The 24,675-nt window shown below is 54.0% G+C and overlaps 1 protein-coding gene across 10 annotated transcripts; it reads left to right on the forward strand.

Moving 5' to 3' along the window:
• Nucleotides 1-731: 731 nt before the first annotated feature.
• On the forward strand, nt 732-23,140 carry AP5Z1 (adaptor related protein complex 5 subunit zeta 1). 10 transcript variants are annotated; one of them, XM_067705393.1, is made up of 17 exons: nt 2,598-3,564; nt 15,818-16,051; nt 16,138-16,324; nt 16,595-16,736; nt 16,875-16,987; nt 17,375-17,543; nt 17,851-17,991; nt 18,180-18,217; nt 18,292-18,454; nt 18,919-19,097; nt 19,874-20,016; nt 20,386-20,526; nt 20,994-21,105; nt 21,365-21,462; nt 21,884-22,007; nt 22,088-22,302; nt 22,558-23,140. In XM_067705393.1, the coding sequence occupies exons 1-17, from the start codon at nt 3,389-3,391 to the stop codon at nt 22,826-22,828; spliced, it is 2,646 nt and encodes an 881-aa protein (XP_067561494.1). In that variant the 5' UTR covers nt 2,598-3,388; the 3' UTR covers nt 22,829-23,140. The 10 variants fall into 10 exon arrangements, 5 of the variants coding, with proteins under 5 accessions (XP_067561495.1, XP_067561493.1, XP_067561491.1 ...); XR_010934730.1 differs by adding an exon at nt 732-1,024 and having other exon boundaries at nt 3,009-3,564; nt 16,875-17,543; nt 21,365-22,007; nt 22,558-22,694; XM_067705392.1 differs by having other exon boundaries at nt 2,571-3,564; nt 16,875-17,543; nt 22,408-22,698.
• The last annotated feature ends 1,535 nt before the right edge of the window (nt 23,141-24,675 follow it).

The following is a 24,675-nucleotide window of genomic DNA, read 5'->3' on the forward strand; positions in this document are numbered from 1 at the left end:
AGCCAGCGGGGAGGGGGAGGCGTCCCGAATCCTGAGTCCTGGCCGTGGCCACTCAGGTTCACAGCAGCGAGTGCTGGTGCCAGCTTGTGAGAGCTGCGTGTTCGGTTTTCAGGAATTCTGAGAGCTAACTGTTCACCAAAGCCATTATTAAAATTTTACTTACATAAACTTAATAATGTAAAAAAATTACGTTAAGACCCAAGGTAATAAATACTCAATTCACAGCTCCCTATTATTTTACTATTACTGCTGCTCTCGAGGTTGTTCGTGTGGATTGGGCCCGCGGGGTGCACAGACTGTCCACTGGGGTGCTGCATACTGTGTATCTGCTCCCAGCTGTCCAGCGACAGCACGCCGGCAGCTTGAAATCCGCCACTGTGGGAGTGTTCACACCACGGAAATTATCGAACACTGCAGATGGGCCTCCCCACACGCACCGCAGAGCCAGTTAGCGGTTTACCAGCAGACCACGGAGTCACAGAAGTGAGACATCACTGAGCTCATTTCAGATGTGTGTGCCTTACAGATGTTTTACTTTAATAAACTGTGTGTGTGTGTGCGCGTGTGTGTGTGTGCGTGTGTGCGCGTGTGTGTGTGCGCGCGCGTGTGTGTGCGCGCGCGTGTGTGTGTGTGTGTGTGTGGCTGTGGAGCGGCATTCGAGCTCCTTTCCAGGTCTCACACTTCGTAGGTCCAAAGGCAGTTACGTTTGCGTTTGCTTTGTAGGCCGCGGCTCAAGTAAACCAGCAAATTCCCACCAAAACCACGTGTCGTCACGAAGCGACTGTCTGGTAGCTTCACACCCAGCTTTCTGTGCTGTTCCACGATTCCAGGGCGGGGCCTCTGCAAGCCCGCCTCTGCTGTGCCGGCTCCTCCCTGGCGGGCGGCCTGACGCGGGGCGTTGGCGGGGCCTGGAAGGCCGGAGGCTGCTTCCTGTTCTCCGCGGCTTTCTTCACCTCCAGGAAACGTCCAGCCAACAGCAGCTGACAGCAGTGGGTTGTCCCAGCCCATGGGGGCCTCCTCCCAGGTCAGTTTCAGCTCTGCGGGACCCCTCGGCCCAGCCCTAGGCTTTCACCATTCCACCCTCTTCCCCCTTGTTCCCCCAGCATTAGGAGCAGCTGCTGCTCCCTGTGCCCCTTCTGTTCTTCCACACCTGGTTGCAATTTTTTTTTTTTTCTTTTTTGCGGTACGCGGGCCTCTCACTGTTGTGGCCTCTCCCGTTGTGGAGCACAGGCTCCGGACGTGCAGGCCCAGCGGCCATGGCTCACGGGCCCACCCGCTCCGCGGCATGTGGGATCTTCCCGGACCGGGTCACGAACCCGTGTCCCCTGCATCGGCAGGCGGACTCTCAACCACTGCGCCACCAAGGAAGCCCATGCAATTATTTATATTGAATCTTCTAATGAAATACCTGCTTTGCATCCCCAGACGGGCCTCCGACAGACGCCAGGTGCACGGAGTCCGTGCTGACCTCGCTCAGGCCTCCCTGCAGCACCTGGGACTCCCGCTTCGCTGGCCACTGCTCAGCAGGCAGCGGGCAGAGCGGCTACAGGCGTTGACCTGGAGTCCGGGTGCTGGTTCCGGTCCCTCCTCCGCCTACACGTATGAGGGCCCTTAGCCAGTCTTTTAGCTTCAGCCAGCTCATCCTTCAAAATGATAACAATTACGCTGTCCTCAGGGCGAGACGGCCATGTTAGGTGAGACGGCCAAGGTGCGGTGCTCAGCAGGCTTCCCAGAAAGACGGCCTGTAACCAGGCTTCCTTCGCCAGTTCCCTTCCTCTTCACCCTGGGGCTCTTTGGGGCTCTCGGGGGGCGGGGGGGCGCCCGCCTCGCTCCATGCGCTCTCGGGGCAGATGCGTTCTCACCGCCTCACCCGCCGCCACTGGCTCCCGGCTCTTCACCCTCAGCTCCAGTCACCCGCAACATCTCCACTTGGGCGCTGTAAGAGCATCTCACCACCCCGCCCCCGCCCCTCCCCTCCATTCTGGGTCTTCCCCACTGCTCACCCCTCCAAGGCCTCCCTGACCCTCCCTATCCCAAGAACATCCAACTTTCCCTCAACCCTCTTCTCTTACTCGGCTTTATGGCCCCTTCAGAGCATTTCACCACTAGGCTCACGTGAGTGATTGTATATTTGATAATGGTCGTTTTTGTTGGCTGTAAATTCCATGAGGGCAGGGACTTGGCCTCTCGCGGTCCCCATTCCCCAGAACCTAAAACACTACGAGCACAGCACAGGGACTCAGTCGTTGCGTGTTCCTTGAATGAATGACTCCACAAACCTCCTCATCCTCCTGCCCCGAGGTCGAGTGAATGGCGCCACCCCATAAGCAGAAACCTGCTATTGCCCTTGGTTTTTCCGTTCTTCCTCTCACCCAAGTCCATGTTACCAGGTGCTACAAATTCCCCCTGAATGGTTACTGAATCAGCCTACATCTCCATTCACGTGGCCCTTACCTAGCTCAGGGAGCCTCCCTCCCTCTCCGGGACCAGCCCCTTCTCTCCACCCACCCACCCCACGGCCCCCCAGTCCATTCTCTACTCTGCTGCCCAGCAGCAGGTTTCCCCTGAGGTGCATGTAAGCCACAGGAAGCAGGCCTTCGTGCTCCCTTCAGGAGCTCCGCCTAGGCCATCCCCTCCCACCCCTTGGTCTGACACCCTCTGGGCTCATCTTAGGCACCTGTCCTTCCCGAAGTATTCCTCCTGTTTTAGGCTGTAACAGCATTTACCACGCTGGATTGTCACTGCCCAGAGGACCACCCTGTGTCCCCGCGCAGTCTGCAGGGTGGAAATACTGTGGCCAACACACCTCTCAGAATTACTAGAAATTGACCTTCCCTCTCTGAGCATGTTGCCTTATCTGTAAAACGAGATACTGATAGTCTGTGATTATGGTGGGGATTGAATAAGATTTTTTAAAGCAGCAGGTACTGCCTACGTTGGGTGCCAAATGAAATGAGAGCTTTAAAAAAGAACTTCTGACAGCTGCAGCTGTTCCTTGCAAACTGCAGGACACGGACCCAGCCCACGACCGCAGTCTGTGTAGTATATTCCGGCCGCACTGAACACGGGACCTGCAGGCGGCGGAGCGGACTGTGTTCATGGAACAGAACCTAGAACTGGGGCGATGAGCTGAGGCCCAGCGGTGACAGGCCGCTCCTAACAGCTCCCGGGCACCCAGCGCCCGGAGCTGCACCGGGGTGCCGGGTGCCATGGTTCCGGGGTGCGGAGGTTCCGGGGTCTCGAGGTCCCGGAATCCCGCGGTCCAAAGTGCCGGAACGCGACCCAAACCCAGCCCCGACCGGCAGCCCTCGCGCTGACGGCCCCGCCCCCGGCTGAGACGCTCCGTCAAAGCCCATTGGTCGACGGCCTGTGCGCCCCTGCTCACGTGATGCACCACGGGACGCTGCACGGGACGCGACCCGGAAGCCGGCGTTGCTGCGGGCTTTTCTCCCGGAGTCGCCAGCGTGCGGAGCGCCAGGGCTCCTCTCCGGGCGGCGGCGGCAGCGGCAGCAGCAGGAGGAGGATGTTCACGACGGGGGCGGAGAGTCTGCTCCGCCAGGCCAGGTGCGTCCGAGCTTTTCCCTTCGGGCACTTGGTGGTGGGTCTCAGAGCCGGGCCTGCGCGCGGCGACTCGAAAGAGCCCCCTTTGAACCCACTTTAGAGACTCAGGTCGGGGAGGCCACGCGGGCCAGGCACGGCGTGAGGAGGTCCGGGGAGGGTCGAGCTGGTCCCCGGAGGAGGTGGCTCCTGAGAGCGCTCTGAAGGATGAGTGGAAATGAAGTGGGGTGGGCCCCCGCTGATGGATTGGCCAAAGGCTTGTCGGCTGCGGACCCCCACGTCTGGCAGGAAGTGGGGTCCAGAGCTGTCAGTTGCTTCAGGGTCAAGAAAGCTTCAGGGTCAAGACGCTGGAGAGCCTGCTGGATTGAGCCATGGCGAGCCCTGTGCAAAGCCCATGAGTTCGATACCTTGCGAGGGCTTTGGGGAGCCATGGAGGATTTTGCTATATAGAAAGATCCGCTCTCTTGTGGATGCATTGAATGTATTGAGAAATTACCCAGCGTCTTAGGACCCCGAGCTGGCTCTGGACTCTAACTAAGTCGGTAGCCCCTTCCTCACCAACTAGCCACTCATGGGAGAAAGCAGATGTAAGCTCGGACTAAAACCCCATGACTTGTTGCTACTTTAAGAGAAGAAAATGCGGCCAGAACCATGGTTTAAAAAAAAAAAAAAAAAACTGGATTCGGAGCTGGACCAGTTGCTGGGAAGGATTAGGCTGGTTGAGGCGCCTCTGATCTTAGGGAAGCAAGATCTTGAATGCATATTAGTTTCAAAAGGCTGTAAACAGGGTAGACGTTTGATATGGTCAGAATAACCCCTAAAAGTGTGTTAAGCAAGTGTTTTGAGGATTTGTAGCACCATCTCCCCACCAAGTCCAAAAAAGTCTGTATTTCTTTCAATCCTGGACAGATATTCCAATATTCAAGTTCCAGTATTCCAATTCAAGTTCACTTGAATTTAGGAGAGCTGTATTAAAGAAAAATAGATATCTTTTTTCAAAAATTGAAGTATAGTTGATTTACAATATTAGTTTCAGGTGTACAACATAGTGATTCAATATTTTTATAGATTATACTCTATTTAAAATTATTCTAAAATATTGGCTATATTTCCTGTGCTATACAATATATCTATAGCTTGTTTAATACATAGTTTGTACCTTTTAACCCCCTACACCTATCTTGCCCCTCCCCAATTCCCACTCTCCACTGATAACCACTAGTATGTGCTCTATATCTATAAGTCTGTTTCGTTGTATTCATTAGTTGCATTTTTTAGATTCTGCATTGTAAATGATAACATACAGTATTTGTCTTTCACTGTCTGACTCATCTCACTATGCATAATATCATCCAGGTTCATCCATGCTGTTGCAAATGGTAGAATTTCACTTTTTTATGGCTGAGTAATATTTCATTGTGTATATATATCTATATATAATCACATCTTCTTTATCCATTCATCTGTTGATGGACACTTAGGTTGCTTCCATATCTTGGCTGTTGTAAATAATGCTGTGAACATTGGGGTGTATGTACCTTTTCAAATTAGTGTTTTTGTTTTCTTAGGATATATACCCAGGAATGGAGTTGCTGGATGGTAGGTAGTTCAGTTTTTAGTTTTTTGAGGAACTTCCACAGTTTTCCATAGCAACTGCACCAATTTACATTCACACCAACAGTGAACTAGGGTTGTCTTTTCTCCACATTCTCACCAACATTTGTTATTGTGGCCTTTTTGATGATGGCCATTCTGACAGGTGTGAGGTGTTATCTCATTGTGGTTTTGATTTGTATTTCTCTGACAGTTAGCTGTGTTGAGCATCTCTTAATGTGCCTATTGGCCATCTGTGTGTCTTCTCTGGAAAAATGTCTATTCACGTCTTATGCCCATTTTTTAATTGAGTTTTTATCTGTATTGAGTTGTATGAGCTGTTTATATATTTTGGATATTAATCCCTTATCAGTCATATCACTTGAAAAAATTTTCTCCCATTCGGTAGGGTTCCTTTGCTGTGCAAAAGCTTTTAAGTTTAATTAGGTCCTGTTTGTTTATATTTGCTTCTGCTTCCTTTGCCTTAGGAGATAGATCCAAAAAAAATATTGCCATGATTTATGTCAAAGAGTGTTCTGCCTGTGTTTTCTTCTAGGAGTTTTATGGTTTCCGATCTTACATCTAGGTCTTTAATCCATTTTGAGTTTACTTTTGTATATGATGTTAGAGTATGTTCCAATTTCTTTCTTTTACATGTAGCTGTCCAGTTTTACCAGCACCACTCATTGAAGAGACTGTCTTTTCCTCATTGTTTGTGTGTGTGTGTGTATATTCTTGCCTCCTTTGTCGTAGATTAATTGACTGTAAGTGTGTGGGTTTATTTCTGGGCCCTCTTTTTTCTGTCCCATTGATCTATGTGTGTGTTTTTGTGCCAGTACCATACTGTTTTGATTACTGTAGTTTTGTAGTAGAGTATAGTCTGAAATCAGGGAGCATGATACCTCTCTCCAGCTTTGTCCTTTTTTCTCAAGATTGCTTTGGCTATTCATGGTCTTTTGTAGTTCCATATAAATTTTAGTATTATTTGTTCTAGTTCTGTGAAAAATGTCGTGGGTGTTTTGATAGGGGTTGCATTAAATCTGTAGGTTGCTTTGGGTAGTGTGGACATTTTAACAATATTAATTCTTCCAATTCATGGACATAGGATATCTTTCCATTTCTTTGTAGTATCTTCAGTTTCCTCTGTCAGTGTTTTACAGCTTTCAGAGTATAGGTCTTTCACCTCTTTCGTTAAGTTTATTCCTAGGTATTTTATTCTTTTTCACATGATTTTAACAGGATTGTTTTCTTGCTTTTTCTTTCTAATAGTTCTTTACTAACGTATAGAAAAACAACAGGTTTCTGAATATTAATCTTTTTTTTAATTTATTTATTCATTTATTTATTTTTGGCTGTGTTGGGTCTTCGTTTCTGTGCGAGGGCTTTCTCTAGTTGTGGCAAGCGGGGGCCACTCTTCATCGCGGTGCGCGGGCCTCTCACTGTCGCGGCCTCTCTTGCTGCGGAGCACAGGCTCCAGACGCACAGAGCTCAGTATTTGTGGCTCACGGGCCCAGTTGCTCCGTGGCACGTGGGATCTTCCCAGACCAGGGCTCGAACCCGTGTCCCCTGCATTGGCAGGCAGACTCTCAACCACTGTGCCACCAGGGAAGCCCTGAATATTAATCTTGTATCCTGCAACTTTACTGAATTTATTTATTCTAATAGTTTTCTGGTGGAAAATTTAGGCTTTTCTATATATGGTATTATGTCATCTGCAAATAGTGACAATTTTACTTCCCTTCCAAGTTTTATGCCTTTTATTTATTTTTCTAGTCTGATTGCTGTGGCTAGGACTTCCAATAGTGTGTTAAATAGACGTGATGAGAGTGAGCATCCTTGTCTTGTTCCTGATATTAGAGGAAAAGCTTTTAGCTTTTCACTGTTGAATATGATGTTAGCTGTGGGTTTGTCATAAATGGCCTTTATTATGTTGAGAGATGGTCCCTCTGAGAGATGTTCCCTCTGAGAGATGTTTGATGAGAGTTTTTATCATGAATGGGTGTTGAACTTTGTCAAATGCTTTTTCTGCATATATTGAGATGATCATGTGAATTTTATCCTTTCTTTTGTTAGTGTGGTGTATTACACTGATTGATTCGCAGATATTGAACCATGCTTGTGACCCTGGAATAAATCCCACTTGATCGTGGTGTATGATTTTTTTGTTGTTGTGGCTGTGCTGAACAGCTTGCAGGATCTTAGTTCCCTGACCAGGGATTGAGCCTTCGCCCTCAGCAGTGAAAGTGCAGAGTGCTAACCACTGGACATCCAGGGAATTCCCTAGGATCTTTTTTTATTGTTGAATTTGGTTTGCTAATGTTCTGTTGAGAATTTTTGCGTCTATATTCATCAAATATATTGGCCTGTAATTTTCTTTTTTTGTAGTGTCTTTGTCTTGTTTTGGTATCAAGGTAATTGTGGCCTCATAGAATGAATTTGGGAGTGTTCCATCCCCTTCAGTTATTTGGAACAGTTTGAGAAGGATGGGTATTATCTCTTCTTTATATGTCTGGCAGAATTCCCTCATGAAGCTGTCCGGTCCTGGACTTTTGTTCACTGGGAGTTTTGTTTTTTTTGGTTTTTTTTAATAAATTTATTTATTCTCTTTATTTGTAGTTGAGTTGGGTCTTCATTGCTGTGCACGGGCTCTTTCTAGCTGCGGTGAGCAGGGGCTACTCTTCGTTGTGGTGTGTGGGCTTCTCATTGTGGTGGCTTCTCTTGCTGCAGAGCACAGGCTCTAGGCACGCGGGCTTCAGTAGTTGTGGCTCTCAGGCTCCAGAGTGCAGGCTCAGCAGTTGTGGCACACAGGCTTAGTTGCTCTGCGGCATGTGGTATCTTCCTGGACCAGGGCTTGAACCCATGTCCCCTGCATTGGCAGGCGGATTCTTAACCACTGTGCCACCAGGGAAGCCCAGGGAGTTTTTTAAATTACTAATTCAATTTCACTACTAGTGATAGGTCTGTTCAGATTGTCTATTTCTTCTTGATTCAGTCTTGGACTTGTATGTTTCTAGAAATGTAGCAGTTTCTTCTGGATTGTCAAATTCATTGGCATATAACTGTTGGTAGTATTTTCTTATGGTTGTTTGTATCTCTGCGATATCATTTTTCATTTCTCCTCTTTCTTATTTTATTTGGATCCTCTCTCTTTTTTTTTTAATTGATCAGCCTGACTAAAGGCTTACCAATTTTATATTTTTAAAAAACAGCTCTTAGGGCTTCCCTGATGGCGCAGTGGTTGAGAGTCTGCTTGCCGATGCAGGGGACACGGGTTCGTGCCCCGGTCCGGGAAGATCCCACATGCCGCGGAGTGGCTGGACCTGTGAGCCATGGCCGCTGAGCCTGCGCGTCCAGAGCCTGTGCTCCTCAACGGGAGAGGCCACAACAGTGAGAGGCCCGCATACTGCCAAAAAAAAAACACAAAAAAAACAGCTCTTGGTTTTATTGGTCTTTTTTATTGGGTTTTTTTTTTTTTTTTTTTTGATCTGTATTTTGTTTCTTCTCTGATCTTTATTATTTCCTTCCTTCTGCTGACTTCGGGCTTTGTTTCTTCTTTTTCTAATTCCTTTAGATGGTAGGTAGTTAGGATGTTTGAGATTTTTCTTGTTTCTTGAGGTACGCCTGTATTGCTATAAACTTCCCTCTTAGAATTTCTTTTGCTGCATCCCATAGATTTGGGAATGTGTTTTTATTTTCATTTGTCTTGAGGTATTTTTTGTTTCCTTTTTGATTTCTTTTATGTACCCATTGGTTTTTTAGTACCATGTTGTTGAGTGTCTACATGTTAGTGTTTACCCCATTTTTCTTCCTGTAATTGACTTCTCGTTTTATACGGTTGTGGTCAGGAAAAATGCTGGATATAATTTCTATCCTCTTAAATTTGTTGAGACTTGTTTTGTGGTCTAGCATGTGATCTACCCTGGAGAACATTCCATGTGCACTTAAAAAGAATGTGTATTCTGTTGTTTCTGGATGAAATGTCCTGTAGATATTGATGCCCAGTTGAATTAAGTCCAACTGGTCTAATGTGTCATTTAAGACTACTGTTCCCTTACTGACTGTATGTCTGGGTGATCTGTCCATTGATGTAAGTGGGGTGTTAAAGTCCCCTACTATCTTTATCATTACATAATGCCCTTCTTTGGGTTTTGTTACAGACTTTGTTTTAAAGTCTACTTTGTCTAATACGAGTACTGCTGCCCCAGCTTTGTTGTTTCTATTTACATGAAATGTCTTTTTCCATCCCCTTGCTTTCAGTCTGTGTGTGTCTTTAGTTCTGAAGTGAGTCTCTTTCAAGCAGCATATAGATAGGTCTTGTTTCATCATCCAGTCAGTCACCTTATGTCTTTTGATTGGAGTGTTTAGTCCATTGATATTTAAGGTTACTATTGATGGGTATGTACTTATTGCCATGTTGTTGCTTGTTTTCTAGTCGTTTTTTATAGTTCTTCTCCGTTCTTCTTTGTCTTTCTTACCTTGAGAGTTTTTTGTTTTTTGTTTTGTTTTTTTCACGTTTATTGGAGTATAATTGCTTCAGTGTTGTGTCTGTGTACAACAAAGTGAATCAGCCATGTGTATACATATATCCCCATATCCCTTCCCTCTTGAGCCTCCCTCCCACCCTCCCTATCCTACCCCTCTAGGTGGTCACAAAGCATCGAGTTGATCTCCCTGTTCTATTCAGCAGCTTCCCACTAGCCATTCATTTTACATTTGGTTGTGTATATATGTCAGTGTTACTCACTTCATCCCAGCTTCCCCTTCCCCACCATGTCATCAAGTCCATTCCCTACATCTGTGTTTTTATTCCTGCCCTGCCACTAGGTTCATCAGTACTGCTTTTTTAGTTTCCATATATATGCGTTAGCATACAGTATTTGTTTTTCTCTTTCTGACTGACTTCTCTGTGTATGACAGACTCTAGGTCCATCCACCTCACTACAAATAACTCAATTTCATTTCTTTTTGTGGCTGAGTAATATTCCATTGTATATATGTGCCACATCTTCTTTATCCACTCATCTGTCGATGGACACCTAGGTTGCTTCCATGTCCTGGCTATTGTAAATAGTGCTGCAGTGAACATTGTGGTACATGACTCCTTTTGAATTATGGTTTTCTCAGGGCATATGCCCAGTAGTGGGATTGCTGGGTCATATGGTAGTTCTGATTTAGTTTTGGGTTTTTTTTGTTGTTGTTGTTTTTTTGCAATACACTGGCCTCTCACTGTTGTGGCCTCTCCCGTTGCAGATCACAGGCTCCAGACGCACAGACTCAGTGGCCATGGCTCATGGGCCTAGCTGCTCCGCGGCATGTGGGATCTTCCCGGACCGGGGCACGAACCCATGTCCCCTGCATCAGCAGGCGGACTCTCAACCACTGCGCCACCAGGGAAGCCCTGATTTAGTTTATTTAAGGAATCTCCATACTGTTCTCCATAGTGTCTGTATCAATTTACATTCCCACCAACAATGCAGGAGGGTTCCCTTTTCTCCACACCCTCTCCAGCATTTGTTGTTTCTAGATTTTTGATCATGGCCATTCTGACCAGTGTGAGGCGATACCTCATTGTGGTTTTGATTTGCATTTCTCTAATGATTAGTGATGTTGAGCATCCTTTTATGTCTTTGTTGGCCATCTGTATGTCTTCTTTGGAAAAATGTCTATTTAGGTCTTCTGCCCATTTTTGGATTGGGTTGTTTGTTTTTTTTATATTGAGCTGCATGAGCTGCTTGTATATTTTGGAGATTAATCCTTTGTCCTTCATTTGCAAATATTTTCTCCCATTCTGAGGGTTGTCTTTTTGTTTTGTTTATGGTTGCCTTTGCTGTGCAAAAGCTTTTAAGTTTCATTAGGTCCCATTTGTTTATTTTTGTTTTTATTTCCATTTCTCTAGGAGATGGGTCAAAAGGATCTTGCTGTGATTTATGTCATAGGGTGTTCTGCCTATGTTTTCCTCTGAGAGTTTTACAGTGTCTGGCCTTACATTTAGGTCTTTAATCCATTTTGAGTTTATTTTTGTGTATGGTGTTAGGGAGTGTTCTAATTTCATTCTTTTACATATAGCTGTCCAGTTTTCCCAGCACCACGTATTGAAGAGGCTGTCTTTTCTCCATTGTATATTCTTGCCTCCCTTGTCAAAGATAAGGTGACCATATGTGCGTGGGTTTATCTCTGGGCTTTCTATCCTGTTCCACTGATCTGTATTTTTGTTTTTGTGCCAGTACCATACTGCCTTGATTACTGTAGCTTTGTAGTATAGTCTGAAGTCAGCGAGTCTGATTCCTCCAGCTCTACTTTTCTTAAGATTGCTTTGGCTATTTGGGGTCTTTTGTGTTTCCATACAAATTGTAAAATTTCTTGTTCTAGTTCTGTGAAAAATCCCATTGGTGACTTGATAGGGATTGCGTTGAACCTGTAGATTGCTTTGGGTAGTATAGTCATTTTCATGATATCGATTTTGATTTGTGGTTACCATGGGGTTCATATATGGTGAACTTTGTACTAGCTTATTTAATTAGTTGACCCACAGCCTTTACTATATATTTGCTTTTACTGGTGGGACTTTTTCCTTTCCTGTAAATTCTTGTTCTAGCCTTTTCCACATAGAGGAGATCCTTTAACTCTTAGGGTCAGTGTAGTATTGATGAACTCTTTTAGTTTTTGCTTGTCTGAGAAGTTCTTTATCTCTCCTTTAATTCTGAATGATAACATTGCTGGGTAGAGTATCCTAGATTGTAGGTTTTTCCTTTCAGCACTTTAAATATATCTTATGACACTTGTTTCTCGTCTGAAAAGTTTTTGCAGAAAAATCCACGGATAGCCTTATGGGGGTTCCCTTGTATGTGATTGTTTTTCTCTTGCTGCCTTTAGAATTCTCTTTTTAACTTTTGCCATCTTTTAATTATGGTATGTCTTGGTGTGGGTCTCTTTGGGTTCATCTTGTTTGGGGCTCTCTTTGCTTCCTGTACCTGGATATCTGTTTCCTTCTTTAGGCACAGGAAGTTTTCAGTCATAATTTCATCAAATACATTTTTGACTCTCTTCTTCTCCTGCTGGGACCCTTATATGTGAATGTTAGTACACTTAACAATGTTCCAGAGATGTCTTAAACTGTCCTCATTTTTTTTAATGTGTTTTTCTTTTTTTTTTAATTTATTAATTTTTTATTTATTTATTTTTGACTGTGTTGGGTCTTTGTTGCTGCACGCGGGCTTTCTCTAGTTGCGGCGAGCGGGGTCTACTGTTCATTGTGGTGTGCGGGCTTCTCATTGCGGTGGCTTCTCTTGTTGCGGAGCACCGGCTCTAGGCATGCGGGCTTCAGTGGTTGTGGCACGCGGGCTCAGTGGTTGTGGCACGCGGGCTCAGTAGTTGTGGCACGTGGGCTCAGTAGTTGTGGCTCGGGCTCTAGAACGCAGGCTCAGTAGTTGTGGCGCATGGGCTTAGTTGCTCTGTGGCATGTGGAATATTCCTGGACCAGGGCTCGAACCCATGTCCCCTGCATTGGCAGGTGGATCCTTTTATTTAGTTCTTTATTTTTGGCTGCATTGGGTCTTCGTTGCTGTGCGCAGGCATTCTAGTTGCAGCGAGGGGAGCTACTCTTCGTTGCAGTGCACAGGCTTCTCTTTGCGGCAGCTTCTCTTGTTGTGCAGCATGGGCTCCAGGCGCGTGGGCTTCAGTAGTTGTGGCACGCAGGCTCTAGAGTGCAGGCTTAGTAGTTGTGGTGAACGGGCTTAGTTGCTCTGTTTTGGACCAGGGCTCGAACCTGTGTCCCCTGCACTGGCAGGCGGATTCTTAACCACTGGGCCACCAGGAATGTCCCATGTTTATCTGTTCTTTTTCCTAGTTCAAGTAGCGTTCTTATTACTAATGCTTTCAACTCTTTATCTGGTAAATTATTTACCTCTGTTCCATTGGTTGTTTTTTTTTCATTTTTTTTTTCTTGTTCTTTCATTTGAAACAAATTCCCCTGTCTTCTCATTTTGCTTGGCTTTTTCTGTCTCTGTGAAATTAGGTGAAGCAGTTACCTATCCCAGTCTTTAAGGCATGTCCCCGTGTGGGAGCGTCCCTGTACGGTCTGCACATGCCCGTTGACGTTGCTGGGAGAGCTGGAGCTGAAGTGGGCAAGAGTCATGTCTTCCCCCAGGCTGTGCTGGCAGCTGTCGCCTTGGTAGGGGGTGTGGCTGGAGATGTAAAGGGGCTGGAGCCAGAGCCAGGTGTGAGCTGGAGCTTCTTGTCTGTTCAGTGGCCGTGACTGCCCTGTCAGGGCGGGTCCCAGTTTGCTGGAGCAGCTGTCCTGAGGGTCGGGTCCAAGCTGGTTCTGTTCCAAGTGTGCGCTCCCCCTGCTCCCAGCAGCGGCATCTTTGCCCCCAAAGGGGAAGCAGTGCTGGAGCAAGAGGGGCCGGAGCAGGTGCTCAGCTCGGGCGGGGGGCGGGGGCGGGGCCGTGTGCTAGGGCGGGGGCGGGTGCTGGGGCGGGGCTGGGGCGATCCCGGGCAAGCCCCCAGAGCCCCGGGCAGGCTTCATCTGCTTCCTCCGCCTTATTCCAGGAGTAAGCAAGCCGGCGCCCACGCCTCACGAGTGGAGTCTAGGCTTCTTACAGCCCTGCCGTTAGTCCCACTGGTTTTCAAGCCAGCCATGGTGACTCATTCTCTCGGTGTGGATCCTCAAGGCTGGGGTGCCCCAATATGTGGTCTGAACCACTCACTCCCCAAGGAGGAGCTCCAAGCCCATGCCGTCCCCCTCCTCCTCTGTGTCCCCTCCCAGGGGCACGAGCCCCGATGTGATCGCTTTTCTTCCCTTCCTTCCCGAGTCCGTTCGCATCTTTCTCACAGCCTTGGTTGCACAGGAGTCTCTGCCAGTCTCCAGTTTGCTTTCAGTGTGGATGTATTTTATGTGTTCGTGGTGGGACGTGAGCTCTGTGTCCTACTCTGCCGCCTTGCTCTCCTCTCCCTGAAAACAGATTATCTTTAAGTGCTAGCATCTCACTCAGCATGCGACATGCTTATTAGCCTAGAGGTCTTGCCAGGGGACGAGTAAGAACTGAGACCCACTCAGAACATCCAGCTCATCTTCTGTTCAAGGTCAGAAATGTATAGACTGAAAGGCAGAAGGAACAGCCCTCACTATTTAATTCCTATTTCTCTGTCTTTCTGTCTTGGGTGGGTGGGAATTCCTCTCTGTTGGGATTTGAGGAAAGTTAATAACTATCAGTTGAGTCTTACTAGTTTTCACTATTTTTCTTTAATTAAGCCGGTGATTCTTGGTGGGACTTTAAAACAGATTACTAAAGTTTGGGAGTTAGGATTCGGAGTAAATTTTAGTTTCTCTCTGTATTTTTCAGAGATGGAAAGCAAGGCTGGGGAAAGTTATCAGAAGCATGACTTGTGAACTGCAGAACAAGTGAAGAGAGTGGGACTTGGGTTGGGGTGGGGGGGAGCAGCAAGGCCAGGGGAGGTTTCCTGAAGGACAAGACAACTAAACAGAAGCTCAGAGTGCGTCAGCCAGCGAGGGAAGCAGTCGGGAGCGTTTCAGGCAGAGGGTCCGTGCCAGGGGCGGAAGCAGGAGAAACAGGAGGAGCCGGCCTTGTGAGCTGCGCTAGCACCTGGGGGTTGGGTCTGAAAGCAGTGGAGAGCTACTGACCGGTGTAGGCAGACTGCCTTTTAGAAAGAATCCGGTGACTTGGAGAATACATTGGAAGGGACTAATCTGGGGTACGGGCGAGGGGCACCACCGTTCTGGGAAGGAGCCTCAGTTATGACTGACTGCGGGACGCGTGGCAGCTTCTCCCTCGGCCGTCGCCGCGGCGAGCAGCAGACCTGGACCCGGCCTCTCAACTCAGTCTCCTCCCTCCTCGTCCACACGCGCCTTTGCTTGTGTTTGTAGGTGGCTGAATCCCACTCTGGCCAGATTAAGTGAAAAAATGGAAACGGGGGTGGGAGGCGAGGCGTGGTGGGGAAGCCATTGGGATTTGTCTGCCAGCCTTCAGGTGAGAACGGGAAACCCAAGCCGCCGCCCGGGACCCCCAGCCCACGGGGTGCTCGGACATTCTCCTCAGCCCCACAGCCTGGGGATGCGCCGTCTCTCTCAGGTCAGAATCGCAGACCCCGAGCTCGAGCAGAGTGGACTTGGTAGTCTTCGGGGACCCGCGGCGGGGGCCCAGCTGTGTAAGGGCCCTGCCAAGAGCCCCCCAGCAGCTCCCAGCGCGGTGGCTTGGGGCCACGTTGCTTTTTCTTGCCTCTGGGGCTGGAGTAAGCCTAGAACCAGGCTTCGTTTTGAGGCTTGCTTCAGCATCTTACCTGTTACAAGTGCTCAATAGATAGATTTTTCAATTAAGTATTAGAGTAATGTGTCATAACATTTGACCTTTCATTTAATTCTTGTTCCCAGAAGTTAAAGGCTCACTGAAGGAATCTTTTGAAAAGCAACTGGTTTCAGACTAAACCCCCCTTACTTTTGACTCGTAAACCAATCGGTTTGTGCTTCTGGTCCTGGAATAACAACCCGAATGCGTGGTTTGCCGTAGTAACTTCTGGAGTGAGGGTCCCCCGCCTGGTGGGGGGAGCAAGGACCCAGGCCGGGTACCCAGTCAGCGGGTTCGTCACAAGAGGCCCGGTGGTGCTGGAACCACCTTCCTCCACGACACCTGGCTTGTTCTCTGCTCAGCAGGGCCGGTCCCCAGCCCGAGAGCCGTCCTGTCACAGCTCAGGGCGTCGTTTCCAGGTCCCTCGTCGCCGGGTTGCCGACGCTGTCGTCTTTGTTTAGGGAGCTCCGGGACGAGGAGCTGGGGAGGCTCTGTGCCCGGGTCTGTGCGCTACTGCGAGAGGAGGACTGGGGTCCCGACGCCCCGGACGCCCTGCGGAGGCTCTTCCTCATCGTCTCGGCCACGAAATACAACAGGAGGTGAGCGCACGCGTCCCTGGGGCATCGCGGGGTGGGGGGCGCTGCCTGGCCCGGCCCCGGGGGGGTGACACGCCCCCTCCCCCCAGGCTGGAGAGGCCTTGCCTGGCACTGCTGCAGACCACCCTCTGCTCGCCTACCTGCCCCGAGCAGCTCCAGCTGCTCTGCGCCGCTGTCCTGAGAGAGATGTCGCCCTGCGACAGCCTGAGCCTCTCCTGCGACCACATCCAGAACACGCGGCAGCTGGGCCTCGTGGCCTCTGTGCTCTTGGCCCAGGTAACGTGACTGCCGCCACCCTGCCCTTGGTGGCCCTGGGGCCTCGATGAACCAGCAGGCCGCGTGCTCCCCGTGGGGCGGGCAGGCTCGGCTGGGCCCTTGTCACCCAGCAGCCCTCCCCGCTCCGCCCCCATTCCGGGTGGGGGGATGAGCCAGGGCTGTGAGGCTGATTCAGGCTGCAGGGCCGGGGCTGCCCTCGTGACGTTCCGGACGCCCGAACCAGGTGGCATTCGTGACGCGCAGGAACACGTTCTGCTGTGGGGTTTGCAGGGTGACCAACAGCAGGTCAGGAGCTTGGCCCAGCGCGTCCTCAAGGTCCTGGAGAGCCGGCAGCCCGAGGGGCCCAGCCTGAGGCACCTCCTCCCTATCGTGTCCAAGGTCACCAGCCTGGCCCCGGACGCCCTCCGTGAAGGTCTGCACACATCCCGCCACTGGGGGCGAGGGGCCGCCAGGGCTGCTGCTGGTTCCTAGGAAGACCTGCGGCAGCCCAGGCAGCGCGAGCCTGCGGGACTTAACTCGGTTCCTGCGGTGTCACCCCCGCCCTGCACAGAGCAGACCAGGGCGCTCAGCAAGCGGCTGGGGGACTGGCTCCGCTACGCCAGCGTCCAGCAGGCGGTCACCCACTCCTCCGGGGGCTTCTTCTCCACGCCTAGAGCCCGGCAGGTGAGGCTGGGGCACTCGGAGCTCCGTGTCCCCAGGCTGCCTCAGCCGGCCTGGCCTGCAGGCCGTCACCCGCTCCTCCTTCCTGGTTCCAGAACGAGCGCACTCTCCTCGCTCCACTCGGGCATGCGGGGGTGCCTTGGGTCACAGCCCCCGAGCCTGTGGCGCGCTCTGTGGGTTGAGGCCCGGAACACGCGGGCAGGGACCGTATTTGACCGAGGGCTGCGTTTTCAGCTCAAGTGCCTGCGCTCACGCACCCTGGGTGGGGGCGGGGTGCCCGTGGTCCCGGAGGAGCATGGACGGCCAGGGCGGTGGCTCGCGCCCCATGCCGCCTGTTCTTGGCCCTTCCCGGGCCCTGCAGCGCCGGCTGACCTTCCTTGCCTCCTGCAGCTGGGCCCTGTCACCGAGGTGGACGGGGCAGTGGCCACAGACTTCTTCACGGTGCTGTCCACGGGCCAGCGCTTCACGGAGGACCAGTGGCTGAACGTGCAGGCCTTCTCCATGCTGCGGGCCTGGCTGCTGGACAGCGGCCCTGGGGGCTCCAGCGCCCCGGACGCAGGTAGGACGCAGGCAGGACGTGCTGGGCCCCTGGGCGACATTGGCTGAGCCCTGTGGTCTCCAGCAGGCCTTTCCCAGACGTGCTGAGAAGCCAGATGTCGACAGGACTGTTGCAACAGCTTCTCCAAACTCTTCCTCCTCTGCGAGCCCACTAGCAGTTATAGACGGTCTGGGCTCATCTACACCACCGCGTCCCGTTGGGGTGGCAGCAGGCGGGACAGGGCGCAGGCCTTGGCAGGCGGCGACGGCAGCCCTCCTCGCACCCTGCGGAGTCCTTCTCTGTCCTGAGCCCTCGTTCTCTCTCCCAGACGACAAGTCGGAGCTGGAAGGCTCCACCCTGTCCGTGCTCTCGGCCGCCTCCACCGCCGGACACCTGCTGCCGCCCCAGCAATGGCTGCGGGAGAAGGCCTTCGAGTACTGCCAGCGCCTGCTGGAGCAGAGTAACCGGCGTGAGTCCCGGGGCCACCCTTCCTGTCCGCGGCCCGTGGCGCTCGGTCCCCACCTCGCGTCTGCGCTGCGGTCGCTCCCAGCTGTGGGCTCCCCGGCCTCTCCTCCAGCTTCCAGAACACGGGGCACCTTCTTGTTCGGCTGTTCTGATGGGGACACAGAGACCAGGTGGCTTTCTTCCCTCCCCCAGGAGCCCTGAAGAAGGCAGACTCAGACCTGCAGAAAGCAGTGAGTGCCCGGCGGGCGGGCGGGCGGGCGCTCCCTCCCAGCTCTGTCTGAGCGGCCTCCTCGGGTCCCCGCAGTGTCTGGTGGAGGCTGTGCTGGTGCTGGATGTGCTCTGCCAGCAGGACCCCTCCTTCCTGTACCGCACCCTCTCCTGCCTGAAGCCCCTGCACACGCGCCTGCGCGGGGACCCAGCCTGGGTGCGGGCGCTGCTGCCCGTCGCCCAGTTCTTCCTGCACCACGGTGAGCCTCCGCCCTCCCGTGGGAGCAGACCCGCTCGCGGGGAGGGCGGCTTTCCCCTGCACGCTGCCCCCTTCCTTCGTCTGTAGAGCAGCACTGATCTGATGAGCCCTTAGCACTTCGACGGTGGGAACTTTTAGATGGATTTAAGTAGCAAGTTAAAACGTTACCAAGTCTGTGTTGATCTTGAACTCTCTTTGCCACGAGAGTTTCCTGGAAGGTGCCGTGAAACCAGCCCCTTCCAAGGAACGATCCCCGTAGCGTAACCAGAGGGTGGGTCTGTGGCCAGAGACACCTGGGAAGACCCGGATCCGGCTCAGCTGGCTCTTCCCGTGCTTGCGAAGGGCGGACGTGTCTGCCTTTGGTGTCCCGCAGACACGTGTGGCCCTGGAGGCTTGGCCCGAGGTTCGGGGGGCCCCCGGCAGCACCCGAGGCCTTCTGCCCTGACGGAGCCCACTGCCTTTCAGGGGAGGCCGCCGCAGTGGATGCGGAAGCCGTCTACCAGCACCTCTTCACCAGGATCCCCGCTGAACACTTCCACAGTCCGATGCTGGCCTTCGAGTTCGTCCAGTTCTGCAGGGACAGCCTGCCTCTGTTCGGCAGAAACCTTGGCATTCTCAGGACAAGCTTCCCCAACCTCTTCAAGGCATGCTTGGTCATCCATGAACCAGAGCAGGGGCTTGGGGGCCTGGGGTGTGCAGGGCCCCTGGGGCAGTGTCCTGGCATGGGCTGGGGGCACCCGTGCCCTCAGGAAGGCGAGGTCGGGCCTGGCTTGGTGGCTGGGCTCGCAGAGTTGGTGCAGGTTAGCATCTCTTCACTGGGGAGCGTTGCCGGGTGTGTTCAGCTGTTTGGCATCTTTGTCTTCGATGGGTTTTTTTGTTTTTTTTTTTTTTCTGTATTTGGCTGCATTGGGTCTTCGTTGCTGCGCACAGGCTTTCTCTGGTTGTGGCGAACAGGGGCTATTCTTTGTTGCGGTGCACGAGCTTCTCATTGTGGTGGTGTCTCATTGTGGAGCACAGCTCTAGGCGTGTAGGCTCAGTAGTTGTGGCACACGGACTTAGGTCCTCTGCGGCATGTGGCATCTTCCCAGACCAGGGCTTGAACCCGTGTCCCCTGCACTGGCAGGTGGATTCTCAACCACTGCGCCACCAGGGAAGTCCTGATGTGTCTTTTGTGATTGGCGTGTCACTGCGTGGCCTTTCCAAAATCAGAGACTGAGTTCTTTAATCAGGAAAATAAACGATGATAAATGGAAAGTGATTTAGATGGTTGGTACAAAAGTGAGTGCAGAAGCAAAAAGAATGAGGGGGAAGAAAGTTGAAGGGCATATTTTCCAACTCCTGGGTCACAGTGAAACAGGAGGTGGCAGGGCTGGCCATGCCCTCCGGGCTCCCACTAGAGCTGCGCTGCTTGTCCCCACAGTTCCTGGCCTGGAACAGCCCGCCCCTCACCTCTGACTTCGTGGCGCTGCTCCCATCGCTGGTTGACGCAGGGACGGCCGTGGAGATGCTCCACCTGCTGCTGGACCTGCCCTGTCTGACCGCAGCCTTGGACCTGCAGCTCAGGTGAGCCCCTGCCCGGCCCCGCTGCTCACTGTTCTGACCGTGTCTGCCCTGTCCCTGTCCCTCCTTGCCCCCAGCCGCTCCTGCTGTCTCCCACGCAGAGTGTCTCTGCACCTCTTCGCCGCCCTGACGGCAGCCCCGGAGCCCAGCCTTTCACTCAGCCACGCAGCCTCCCAGGGGCCCGGCCCCCAGGCCTTTTTGGGTCATCCTGCAGCTCCTGGCTGGGTCAGGGCACAGTGATGTTACGGTGACGTCCACTCTAGTCTCTCCCTGGCCAGTGGGTACCACGAGGGCAGGGGCCGAGTCCAGCTTCTTCTGGCCTGGGCCAGAGCCCACATGCGAGCCCGGCCTCAGGAGTCTCTCTGCTCGCAGGTCACTGCAGGCTGCATCTGAGAGGCCGCCCTGGGATGTCTCCATCAGGGCCCCCGGCTGCCTGGAGGCCCTCCGGGACTCGCAGGTCCAGGGTCTTTTCCAGCACCTGCTGCGTGCCCACGCCAGCGGGACCGTGGAGAGGTAGGGCTCGCTGCCGGGCGTCCCAGGCCCCACGTGGGACACGAGAGCTCCCTGGTGCCTTCTGACCTGGAGAGACAGCTCTGGTGACCCCCCACCCAACAGGCGCCGGCCACGTGGCCAAGCGCTTCCTGGGCACCTGGCTTGTGGTCTGCTCGTTCAGTTTCCTGATCCCGTCCTTGTCGCCCTGTGGGGTAGGCACTGTGCTCACTCCTTGCCACAGGTGGGGAAAGGGAGGCTTAGCACAGCCTAGGGGTGGCGGGCCAGGACTGGACCACGGCCTCCTGCCCCCAGCCGCATTCCAGCCCTCCCGTGTGCCACGGGAGCAGGGCGGCCACAGAGGGAGCAGGCCGTGCATTAGGAGATGCGCAGGGTGGCCTCTGATGAGGGCAGAGCAGGCGCTCCCAGAGCCGGGTCCCCAGGCGGACAGGGAACAGGCGTGTGCTCAGGGCTGGGCCACGTGTCCCCAGGTTGACGCCGCTCTACCGGCTGCTGCAGCCCCTGGCCGGCTGCGCCCGGGTGGTCCAGTGCGCTGAGGCCGTGCCCACCCTGCTCCGGGCGTTCTTCTCGGCGGTGACACAGGTGAGCCCGCTTCCTGGGGCCTCTGTCCCTGCAGCAGAGGGCCTGCTGGAGCTAGGACCCACAGGGCCCCAGCTTCCTCAGTGGCCAAGGGGCCAGTCCATCACAGCAGACAGGGCAGCTCACACCAGCCCCAGCCTGGCTCCTGTCCCTCCCAGAACTGGGGCCGAGAGAAGCCCCCAGGGCAGCAGCCAGCCAGGTCCGGAGCAGAGGTGTTCCCTGGGGGTGGGACACAGTCTCTCTCTCTCTCTCTCTCTCCCAGTTTGTTGACGGGGCCCTGGCCAGCCAGCTGGCACTGCTGCTCCTGGAACGAAGCGACTCGCTTTACCAGGTCCCAGGGTACGAAGCCGGTGTGCACAGGTGGGTCCCTCCTGGCGGGCTTCGCCCCTCCTGCGGCTCCATGGCCCAGCCCTGGACGGGTTCACTGACCCCGCGCGCTCTGCCCCTCACGGCAGCGGTTCCCCAGCTGCCACCAACCCCAGCCCAGCCTCGGCACTTTCTCGGCCACTGTACGCACCCTTCCCTGCCCACCCAAGCCCCTCTTCCACGGAGCCTTCCAGAATGTGTGGCCCCCTTGCTGAAGGCCCAGTTTATGCGGGCTCATCCCCGCTCCAGCCCAGCCTCTTCCCTGGTGGGGCAAGAGGTTCCTGGCGGGGCCGGGACTACCTTTACCTCCACCTGGTGCTCGGGGGCTTCCCGCCACCGCCCAGCTCTCCTTGGGACGGGCCGCGGGGCTGGGGTCTGTGTGGGGCAAGCACAGCCCACGGGTCCTCTCGCGCAGGGTGCTGAGCTCCCAGTTCCCGGCCCTGTGCAAGCTGCATCCTCCACTGGTGGTCGAGCAGGCGAAGGAGCTGCTGGAGTTCGTGGGCGGCCCCCGCAGCGGCGGGCACGTGCTCACATCCGTGGTGAGGCAGCCGCTGCCCCGCCCCAGCCTGCATCTGACGTGCGGGCCTGTCACAGGGCTGAAGTGCTGTCCCCCACCCAGGTGTGGGCCATCGGCGAGTACCTGTCGGTGTCCTGGGACCGGCGCTGCACCGTGGAGCAGATCAACAACTTCTTCGAAGCCCTGGAGGCCCTGCTCTTTGAGGTCACCCAGTCGCGGCCCTCCACCACCCTCCCCAAGTGTCCTCCGCAGGTCATCACTGTGCTCATGACCACACTGACCAAGCTGGCCTCTCGGAGCCAAGACCTGATTCCCAGGTACCAGTTCCCGGTGGGCGGAGGGAAAGCTACAGGCTTCCCGTTGGGAAAGGGAACGGCGTTGGAGGTTGTCCTGTCCCCCAAAGCCCTTCTGGTTGGACGCAGGTGGCGTGGGCTGTGTCAGCACTGCCGCCTCATCTCTCCCAGCCAAGACCACGCTAGCTGGGTGCTCCTGGCAGCTGGTCCCTCCACGACACCCCTGCCCGCGTGAGGGGTGCACCTGCAGCTGATGGGCTGGGACTCCCTCGTCCCCAGGGTCTCCCTGCTCCTGTCAAAGATGAGGACCTTGGCCCAGAGCCCAGCCACGGGCTCCACGCCCGGTGAGGAGGGCGTGGGAGCCATCCACACGCGGGCCACCGAGCTGCTGAACCTGCTGAAGATGCCCAGTGTGGCCCAGTTTGTGTTCACGCCCAGTGTGGAGGTGTCCGAGCCCCGCTATCACCGTGACACCAACACGGCCCTGCCCCTGGTCCTGCGTACGGTCAGCCGGCTGGTGGAGAGGGAGGCAGGCCTCCTGCCGGGGTGAAGGGACCAGGTGGATGCCAGGCAGGGCTGCAGGTTGAGAGCCTGGTATTACCGGCCATGGCTTCAGCGGTCAGGGAGGCTGTCACAGTCTCAGCCTTTGGCCTCTGTGTGTCTGTCTGTCTTGTCTTTTCTCTTAACCCCCTTCTCCCGTGGCCACACTGAGCTGTGTAGTGACACAGCACTGATTCTCGGCTTTAGCTCCTCTTGGGGCTGGGTGGAAGCTGCCTGGTCTGCGTCCTGCCGGTCCTTGTTTGTTTGGGGGCAAGAAGAGATACGGCGAAAATAAATCTTTACAAAATGGCTGCGTGAACAAGACGGGGTCTGTCCTTTTTTCCTCCACCCAGGAAGCAGGGAGCCCCACGGGCAGCCACGTAGCTGCTGCAGAGTCCAGGGGACGCAGTGCTGCTGAGCGGGGAGAGCTGGCCGTGGGGCTGGGAGGGGCCTTCACCTGGTGCTCTGCCTTCTCACCTAATCCCCATGTGTCAGGGCCGAGCCCCATTCAGCCCATGTCCCACATGGTACAGAAACCACAGATCACTAACACACACATGCGGTCAGTCAGAAAGGAAGCAGTGTCGACCTCCCCGAGGCGGCAGCTGCCACTGGGGAAATGGGTTTGGTCAGTGACATTTTTTTAGACCTTCTCCTGCTCCTAAGTTGAAGACGGTAAGGCTGGGGCTCTGGGGCTCCTGCTGGGTGGGCTGGAGGTGCTGTCACCTTTGCAGACCTGCAGCCTCCTACGAGCAGGGGGAAGGGCAGGGCACCCAGCAAAGTGTTCCCAGTGACCACCATACCTGCCGCCAGAAGCCTTACTGGGAGCAAGTCCGGGTGCGCTTTGCTCTTACACCAAGTGGGGGAGACACCCCCTCCTCTCAAGCGCTTTCTACCACTGTTCCGTTCAAGTCAGGCCCCGGCCCGCTTGTAAACCAAACCCCAAGGCTGCGCCCCAGCTCCCCGGGCGCCTGGCGGGGCTCGGCCACCAGGTGGTGCTGCTGCTTCGAAAGTCCCAGGCCACCCGCTCCGCCGCGCCCAACATCCAGGCCTACTCCTGGCCACGCCCCCAGGCTCCGGCCCTGCCCCTCGCGGGCTCCGCCACGCCCCAACTCCGGCCACGCTCCTGGCCACGCCCCCAGGCTCCGGCCAGCTCCTGCCTCCGCCCCCGGCCGGTTTTGCCCCCCCCAGACGCCCTAAGAAACATCCGCCGCCGAGGAAGCTGATGATGGCGGCCGGGCGGGTGCCGCAGGGGCGGACGCCTCTGGCTGGCGTCCCGGCCCCAGGATGCTTTCCGAGAAGCAACAGGTGGTGCGCGGAGCAGAGCCGTGGGGCACTGGTGCGGGGCGTGCCAAAGGACACCTGACCCTCCCAGGATGGGACCAACCCAGACCTGCGAGCCCCGGCGACACCCTTTGCCCGCCCGGGCTGCCCGGCCCGGCCCACCCGGCCCTGCCTGGCCCTCCGGACTTGGGTCCAGGGAGGCCAGGGTTGAGGATGTGACACCTAGAGAAAATGCTTTTTTTCAATTTGCCAAGATGCCAATTAATGCTCGGCTTTCAGTTTTTTCACGTCGTTCGTTCAGATGTTGCAAGTTTGGGTCTCAAACGTGCCTACGAACCAGTTTCAGAATACGGATTTTGAGGGGACTTTTTTCCCTGCTTCACACGGAGCCAAGGCCGCTCTAGAAACGTTCCCTTACCATTGTCTTTGCAGGGTAGACTTCTGTGGTGGCTGGGAGTCCAGTCCAACGACGCGAGTGCAAATCCGGCGGGGCTGGGCTGTCCCAGGCGTGTCAGCCGCAGCGGCAGAGCCGCCGGGGGCCTCGGAGGCCGTGAGGACACGGGCTGGGCTGCG

This window comes from Pseudorca crassidens, chromosome 15 (genome assembly GCF_039906515.1).
Source record: "Pseudorca crassidens isolate mPseCra1 chromosome 15, mPseCra1.hap1, whole genome shotgun sequence".
NCBI lineage: Eukaryota > Metazoa > Chordata > Mammalia > Artiodactyla > Delphinidae > Pseudorca > Pseudorca crassidens.